Source organism: Lissotriton vulgaris, unplaced genomic scaffold, assembly GCF_964263255.1.
Source record: "Lissotriton vulgaris unplaced genomic scaffold, aLisVul1.2 SCAFFOLD_728, whole genome shotgun sequence".
NCBI classification, from domain to species: domain Eukaryota; kingdom Metazoa; phylum Chordata; class Amphibia; order Caudata; family Salamandridae; genus Lissotriton; species Lissotriton vulgaris.
The window spans coordinates 707,613-715,651 of NW_028248620.1; the positions used below are offsets into that span (position 1 = coordinate 707,613).

At 59.3% G+C, this 8,039-nt stretch overlaps 5 protein-coding genes across 5 annotated transcripts; 4 read left to right on the plus strand and 1 right to left on the minus strand.

Annotated features, from left to right (window-relative positions):
• Nucleotides 1-868: 868 nt before the first annotated feature.
• LOC147663945 (histone H1.01-like) lies at nt 869-1,592 on the plus strand. Its single transcript, XM_086950046.1, has one exon. The coding sequence runs from the start codon at nt 895-897 to the stop codon at nt 1,540-1,542; it is 648 nt and encodes a 215-aa protein (XP_086806172.1). The 5' UTR covers nt 869-894; the 3' UTR covers nt 1,543-1,592.
• Nucleotides 1,593-1,815: 223 nt separating this feature from the next.
• Nucleotides 1,816-2,853, plus strand: LOC147663946 (histone H3-like). Its single transcript, XM_086950102.1, has 2 exons — nt 1,816-1,827; nt 2,329-2,853. The coding sequence occupies exons 1-2, from the start codon at nt 1,816-1,818 to the stop codon at nt 2,851-2,853; spliced, it is 537 nt and encodes a 178-aa protein (XP_086806228.1).
• Nucleotides 2,854-3,722: 869 nt separating this feature from the next.
• On the minus strand, nt 3,723-4,167 carry LOC147663947 (histone H2B 1.2-like). Its single transcript, XM_086950079.1, has one exon. It carries the CDS (start codon nt 4,154-4,156, stop codon nt 3,776-3,778), a length of 381 nt encoding a protein of 126 aa, XP_086806205.1. The 5' UTR covers nt 4,157-4,167; the 3' UTR covers nt 3,723-3,775.
• A 318-nt stretch (nt 4,168-4,485) lies between these two features.
• Nucleotides 4,486-4,884, plus strand: LOC147663948 (histone H2A type 2-C-like). The gene has a single exon (XM_086950103.1). The coding sequence runs from the start codon at nt 4,486-4,488 to the stop codon at nt 4,882-4,884; it is 399 nt and encodes a 132-aa protein (XP_086806229.1).
• A 1,244-nt stretch (nt 4,885-6,128) lies between these two features.
• LOC147663949 (histone H4) lies at nt 6,129-6,516 on the plus strand. Its single transcript, XM_086950036.1, has one exon. The coding sequence runs from the start codon at nt 6,167-6,169 to the stop codon at nt 6,476-6,478; it is 312 nt and encodes a 103-aa protein (XP_086806162.1). The 5' UTR covers nt 6,129-6,166; the 3' UTR covers nt 6,479-6,516.
• Nucleotides 6,517-8,039: the final 1,523 nt, after the last annotated feature.

Here is an 8,039-nt window from a genome sequence, read left to right on the forward strand (position 1 = left end):
CACCGTTTCAGGTGCATTCACACCCTCTGCTCTCACTCTGGGTGCCATTAAGCATGTAGGTCTGACTCGGCCGCCTGCCTCTATGGTGTCACTGTGTGTTTATTATGTTTACTGTGCCCCCGTCTCGTCCAGCTCGGTGCTTGGCAGTGAATGCCCTCGGCCTGCATGTGAAGCTACCAGCGCGCAGCCGCCTTGTGATGCCCGTGAGTCTTGATGCCGGACCGTGCCCCGCTGCTTGTGAAAGTCCCCCCGGCTGCCCCGGAGCCTTGGGTGCCACAGCCGAGGGTGCAGGCGCGCGGCGAGGGCCCCCCTGGCCCCCGGGGGGCCGGGTCTCTCTGGCGTTGTCTCCGCTCCCCGCGCTCGGCCGGCGGAGCCCTGTGTTACTTCGGCCCGGTGCAGGAGGCGCTCCCCGCGGCCCCCGGAGCCCCATGGTGACTCCACTTGGCCCGCTCCCTGCAGGAGGCCCCTCCCGCCCGCGGGCCGCCGCTCCCGGCCTCAGAGCGCGAGGGTGGACCGGGGAAAAGGGTCCCGGAGCCCGGGATTCCGGTCACGGAGGCGTCAGCCACCGGGGGAGGGCAGAGATTCACGGCGGATTGCAAGCCTCTGTGGACGGGGTCGGCTGAAACGGGGGCGGGCACGGGAAGGGGCTGAAGCTGGGCTTCTTTTCATGTGTGCACGGGAGCGTGTGTTTAACGGATTGTGGTTTAAAACTTTGAAACTCCGATGGTAGGAAACACAAATGTCAGCTCGGAGCAGAGAGCCGAGTGCGCCTCGCACAGCCCTCTCTCCTCGGGACCAATCAGGGGCTGGCTCCTCCCTATATATGCACGGGGCTCGGGCCGGGGAGGTACATTTCTGTTCTGTGACAGCGTCAGCGTCGAGACTTGCATAGCAATGGCAGAAACCGCTCCAGCCGCCGCGGCTCCTCCCGCTGAGGTCGCCCCCAAGAAGAAGCAGAAGAAAGCAGCGGGGGCCTCCAAGGCCAAGAAGCCTTCCGGTCCCAGCGTGTCCGATCTCATCCTGAAGTGCGTGACCGCCTCGGCCGAGAGGAAGGGAGTCTCCCTGGTGGCCCTGAAGAAGGCGCTGACCGCCGCCGGCTACGATGCGGACAAGAACAAGAGCCGCGTCAAGGTCTCCCTCAAGAGCCTGGTCAGCAAAGGCGCCCTAGCTCAGCTGAAGGGCACCGGGGCCTCCGGATCCTTCAAGGTGAATAAGAAGCAGCTGGAAGGTAAGAAGGCGGCCAAGAAGTCAGCCTCCAAGACCAAGAAGCCAGCCGCCAAGAAAGCAGCCCCTGCCGCCAAGAAGCCCAAAAAGGCTCCCGCGGGGGTCAAGAAGAGCCCGAAGAAGGTCAAGAAGCCAGCAGCAGCCAAGAGCCCCAAGAAGCCCAAGGCTGCCCCCGCCAAGAAGGCTGCCAAGAGCCCAGCGAAAGCCAAGGCGGCGAAGCCCAAAGTAGCCAAGAAAAGCCCTGCCAAGGTAGTCAAACCCAAGGCAGCCAAGCCCAAAGCAGCGAAGCCCAAAAAGGCAGCGCCCAAGAAGAAGTAAGGGCTTGCACCGAGACACTGCAAACACAACGGCTCTTTTAAGGGCCACCACCCTGTCTAGAAGAGAGCGTGTTCATCCCCACCTTTGCACCCACCCAATGCCCCACTTCTCAAAAATAAACCGCACAATGCATCCATAGGGCACCTTTCCACGCGCGAGTGCCGCGTGTGATCTTGGCCATATAAACGGCTCTTTCGGGGCTGCGTGGATTGAAATCGGTATAACATAGACAATAAGGGGGTCTGGGAGTTATAAGACCTCCGTTTATAATGCATGTGCAATAACGTGTGTGTCTCGGTGCTTTCACTGTACCCGGGCAGACTCGATGTAGTGTCTGCATAAAGCAGAGGATTGTGCTCTTTCAATCGAGCAGCAGGTAACGGGGGAGTGTTCCAGGGTGAGCAGGGGCGGGTAAGAAGGGGGTCTGGGAGTCATAAGACCGGGGTTTATTATAAACGTGTGTGTGTGTGTGTGTTGGTGCTTTCACTGTACCCGGGCAGACTCGAGCGCAGGTAACGGGGGAGTGTTCCAGGGTGATAAGGGCAGTGTGCTTATGACATCTCGGGCTCCTCTCCCGGGGGACCGGGGTCGAGTCGTCGGCGTGACTAGTAGTGGATGGACGGACACGGAGACAAAGGCTGGCCGAGGCGCGGGCTCCGGCTCCGGCTCCAACTCACGTCATTCAACCGGAGGCTTCTCTTTTATCCACAGCTCATTGGACAGCTAGGCTGCAGCCTCCCGTTCAGTAACCAATCGTTGTACACCGCGGGCTATTTTCGAACGTAGGGCGGTCTCTTCAGCCAACCAGAGCAGCCCTCCGTCTGTGAGGGCATAAATAGAGCTCTTTCCCCGGTAGACGCCATTCTTCCTCGCTCGTCGCTGAGAGAGACCGCTCCCGCCATGGCCCGCACCAAGCAGACAGCCCGCAAGTCCACCGGCGGCAAAGCGCCCCGCAAGCAGCTGGCCACCAAGGCAGCTCGCAAGAGCGCGCCTGCCACCGGGGGAGTCAAGAAGCCTCACCGCTACCGGCCCGGCACCGTGGCTCTCCGCGAGATCCGCCGCTACCAGAAGTCCACCGAGCTCCTCATCCGCAAGCTGCCCTTCCAGCGCTTGGTGAGGGAGATCGCCCAGGACTTCAAGACCGATCTGCGCTTCCAGAGCTCCGCCGTCATGGCCCTGCAGGAGGCAAGCGAGGCCTACCTGGTCGGGCTCTTCGAGGACACCAACCTGTGCGCCATCCACGCCAAGAGGGTGACCATCATGCCCAAGGACATCCAGCTGGCCCGTCGCATCCGAGGCGAGAGAGCCTAAGGAGACAGACCGACCCGAACAACCACCACAACGGCTCTTTTAAGGGCCACCACCCTGTCACCTTTGAGCTTCTCTTATCTGCCATGGCATGGCCTACAGGTTAGGGAGGAGGGGCTGTGAATACCACGAGCACCGGGCAACTTATACCGCTTCTGGGGAAACCAGAGCACTCGGTGTCCACAGTGCACAAACACCTCTTCCACGTGCCCTTCATTTGAAGCGTTGTTTGGGTAGAGGGTTGTGGTAGGGATCCGCGGGTCACAAGCCACCGCTTTTGGGCATCTGTGCTCCCGGTACATCGGGTTCTGAGAGTACCACGAGTACTGGGCAACTTATACAGGCTCTGGGGGTGACCAGAGCCTTCCGTCTTCACAGTGCACAAACACCTCGTCAATGTGCCCATCATTTAATGGCGGCAGGGATCCGCTGGTCACAAGCCAGCGCTATGAGGCATCTGGGCTCCCGGTACATGGGGTTCATGTGTCTGATTTCGGTAGCGTTTGCCCCGGGGCGTATTGTAGCCGTTCCCCTGGGTCTGGAAATACAAACACAACGCTAATTAAACCGGCACACATTAAAGCTGCTCGCCCATAACATGGAAAGCAAATTGCCCGGGAGTAGCTGTGTGAATTGCCAGCAGGTTTATATAACGTCATCGTTACATTACAGTGCATAGGTGGCACTTGGTCCCAGGGAGGGCTCATTCATATAGACATGTTTATTGAAAGAGGCAAAACGGGCTGCCTGCTCCATCGTCCCTCGGTGTGCAGCAAACCCCGGGAGAGCGGCGCTATCTGCGCTCAACATTACCCTTATAAAAACACATATTCTTCTGTCATACTAGGGTTACATTAGCTCTTAGGGGAGGAAGTGGTTGGCCCTTAAAAGAGCCGTTGTGTTCGTTGGGGTGCGCCTGGAAGCCTTACTTGGCGCTGGTGTACTTGGTGACGGCCTTGGTGCCCTCCGACACGGCGTGCTTGGCCAGCTCTCCGGGCAGCAGAAGGCGGACTGCGGTCTGGATCTCCCGTGAGGTGATGGTGCGCCGCGAGTTGTAGAGAGCCAGTTTGGAAGACTCTGCAGCGATGCGCTCAAAGATGTCGTTCACGAAGGAGTTCATGATGCCCATGGCCTTGGAAGAGATGCCGGTGTCCGGGTGCACCTGCTTCATCACTTTGTAAATGTAGATGGCATAGCTTTCCTTCCTGCTCCTCTTGCGCTTCTTCCCGTCCTTCTTGGGCGGCTTGGAGAGCGCTTTCTTGGAGCCCTTCTTGGGAGCCGGCGCGGACTTGGCTGGTTCAGGCATGGTCGAGGATCTTTCACCGCGTGCTGTGGAGCCGAGAGAAATCATGTTTGGGCGGCCCCACTTGTATTTATAGCCAGGGCGTGCAAAGCAGCTTCTTCCCGGCTCTCCCTTCTCATTGGCAGGTATAGGCCGGGCCCCCACTTCCTATTGTAATGCGGTTCTGGGACACTGATTGGCTAAACCATAGCACGCCTTCCTCCAATGAGAAGTACTATCAACGACTAGCTGTCAACCAATCAGACGCACCCGAAGTCTTTATATTACCGAGTCCAGCAAAAAGAGCAGTATCATTCTCGCTGTTGTGTGACTGAGACTGTACATCGATCGCCATGTCTGGACGCGGAAAGCAGGGAGGAAAGGCCCGCGCCAAGGCCAAGACACGCTCTTCCAGAGCCGGGCTCCAGTTCCCCGTGGGCCGTGTGCACAGACTGCTCCGTAAGGGAAGCTACGCCGAGAGGGTGGGCGCCGGTGCCCCCGTCTATCTGGCTGCAGTGCTGGAGTACCTGACCGCCGAGATCCTGGAGCTGGCTGGCAACGCCGCCCGGGACAACAAGAAGACCCGCATCATCCCCAGACACCTCCAGCTGGCCATCCGCAACGACGAGGAGCTGAACAAGCTGCTGGGCCGAGTCACCATCGCCCAGGGAGGAGTCCTGCCCAACATCCAGGCCGTGCTGCTGCCCAAGAAAACCGAGAGCCACAAGGCACAGGGCAAAGCAAGCAAGTAAAGGCCCGCAGACCCCCGTGGAAATACACCCTAAACACAAAGGCTCTTTTCAGGGCCATCCACAGACTCCATCAAAGAGCGTATCCGTGCCGAGGTGTTACTCTGGCGGCTTCATAGATGCGGCAGCGCCCGCGCCGTCGCTTCATAGGTGGGACACACTCCAAGCCCTCGGCCCTGCATATAAATGTTGCCCCCGTCCCCAAAGCCCAGCTTCGAGTCCGATATCCATAATGTTTTTTCTAATAAAAATCCTATATTTATTTGGCATCTTTTTGGGGCAGACGACACAACCGGGCGCGAGATGGGGACCGTTACGGGATTGCAGGCGGCCAGACACAGCGGGGTGGTGCCGGTGAGGCCTTTAACGTGTGTTGGGCTCCATTAAACATGTCCGAGGCTTCTGTTCATATTGGGAGGGGGCGCCGAAAGAGAGGGTTAGGCGGGCCGCGGTCACAAGTAGGGGCCGGGAAGAGAGGTGCCTTGGGCTCGAGACGTGGACAGTGTTACGGGGTTGCAGGCAGTCACACACAGCGGGGAGGAGCCGGTGTGGGCTCCATTGAAACATGTCCTAAGCATCTGTTCATATTGGGAGGGGCACGGAACGAGAGGGTTAGGCGGGCCGCGGTCACAAGTGGGGGCCGGGAAAAGGGGTGCCTTGGGCGCGAGACTTGGACAGTGTTACGGGGTTGCAGGCGGTGTCACACAGCGGGGTGGTGCCGGTGTAGGGCTCCATTGAAACAAGTCCGAGGCTTCGGTTCATATTGGGAGGGGGCACCGAACGAGAGGGTTAGGCGGGCTGCGGTCACAAGTGGGGGCCGGGAAGGGAGGTGCCTTGGGCGCGAGACGTGGACAGTGTTACGGGGTTGCAGGCGGCCACACACAGCGGGGTGGTGCCGGTGAGGCCGTTAACGTGTGTTGGGCTCCTTTAGAAATGTCCGAGGCTTCTGTTCATATTGGGAGGGGGGCACGGAACGAGAGGGTTAGGCGGGCCGGTCACAAGTGGGGGCCGGGAAGGGAGGCGTGTGCGTGTGTTTGACTGTGGTCTGTGCGCCGGCGGCAGCAGCTGAGCCAACCCATGACAAAGGCGGGCTGGGAGCCCGCTCTTTTTCAAACGGCAACGGCCTCTCCAGCCCCCGCTCCCTGCAGAGGGCGGGCCGGGGCCGGGCTCTCCCGCCTCACAGGGCGGGCGCTTGGACTCCCTCGCAGGTCCGCAGCTCCTCCATATAATCAGCCGGTGCGGGGGCTGGAGCTATCACTTCTGCTCACAGCACCGAGAGGAGAACATGTCTGGACGCGGCAAAGGAGGGAAGGGGCTCGGCAAAGGCGGCGCCAAGAGGCACCGCAAGGTGCTCCGGGACAACATCCAGGGCATCACCAAGCCGGCCATTCGCCGCCTGGCGCGCCGTGGCGGAGTCAAGCGCATCTCCGGCCTCATCTACGAGGAGACCCGCGGAGTGCTGAAGGTTTTCCTGGAGAACGTGATCCGGGACGCCGTCACCTACACCGAGCACGCCAAGAGGAAGACCGTCACCGCCATGGATGTGGTCTATGCCCTGAAGCGCCAGGGCCGCACCCTCTACGGATTCGGCGGTTAAACACTCGACTTGCCCACGGAAAAAAAAGACAAAACAACCCAAAGGCTCTTTTAAGAGCCGACCACCATGTCTTGTGAGAGCTGGGTCTATGAACTATTATTCCCGCAGCGCAGGGCTCCTATCTAGGCCCCCACTCGGTCGGGAGGGGAGGATGGAGGGAACCCGGGGATTTGCTCCGCAGCCACTCTGCTCGGGAAGGCGGGTTCAGCCCGGCCCAGGGTCCGCCACCGTAGAGCCCTAAACTGGTAACCTAAGGCGGGTTCAGGGGACCTACATCATGGAGCCATGGACTGGGGACCTAAGGCGTGTGTAGCCCGCCCCAGGGTCTCTTTATCCTGAGGCCCGAAACTGGGTAGATAAGGCAGGTTTAGCACGGCACAGGGCTCCGCCATCATGGAGCCCTGGACTGGGGACCTAAGGCGTGTTTATCCCTGCCCAGGGGCCCGCCATCATGGAGCCCTGGACTGGGGACCATAAGGCGTGTTTAGCCCGCCCCAGGGTCCCGTTGTCCTTGGCCCCGAAACCGGAGAGATAAGGCGTGCTTAGCCCGGCCCCGGGGACCGCCACCATGGAGCCCTGAACTGGTAACCTAAGGCGGGTTCAGCCCGGTTCAGGGGCCCACCGTCATGGAGCCCTGGACTGGGGACCTAAGGCGTGTGTAGACCGCCCCAGGGTCCCGTTATCCTGGGGCGACGAAACTCGGGAGATAAGGCAGGTTTAGCCCTGCCCAGGGGCCCGCCGTCTTGGAGGCCTGGACTGGGGGACCTATGCCGACTATTAAGCCCCCACGTAGTGGGGGGTTACAGCACCAGAGCGGGAGACAAAGTTGGAGTTAACGCGGCGGTTCCGCCGATCGGCCATCTGGTCGCATGGCTCAGTGGGCCATCTGGTCGCACCGTTGTGCAGTGACCAGATGGCCCAGTGAGCCTGGCGACCAGATGGCCGGGCGGCGGAACGGCCGCGCTAACTCCAACTTTGTCTCCTGCCCAGGCTCTGTAAGCCCCCACTGCGTGGGGGCTTAATGGTCGATGAAGTCGAGTTCCCATGCAGGCCCATAGGAAGAGGCTGTGGCATCCTGATTCTTGCGGCGAACCAGCATGACCGTTTACGGGTCCCTGTGGGTCTTTAAGCACCCGTTTCAGTTTTTTTCTGTGTGGACAGTTTGGTTCAAGGGGACAATGGCACTACTTCTACCCAGGGCTGGGGAGCTCCGATTCGGGTAAAATTTTCGGTTTTCCCCCTTGCTGGAGGTAAGCAAAACAGAAAAAAAAACGATATATACAATTTTTTTTGTTTAATTCATTGTATACTAACTCTTCAGGTTCAAGGGGACAAAGTCACTTTTCCTACCCAGGGCTGGTGAGCTCCGATTCGGGTAACATTTCCGGTTTCCCCCCTTAGCTGGAGGTCGGCCCAAAAAAAAAAAAAAAAACCTACAAACACATATTTCTATTGTATTGTATTTTTTTTACTATATATAAACATTTTTTTTTTTTTTTTAACTCTCTAGGTTCAAGGGGACAAAGTCACTGTTTCTACCCGAGGCTATGGAGCTCCGATT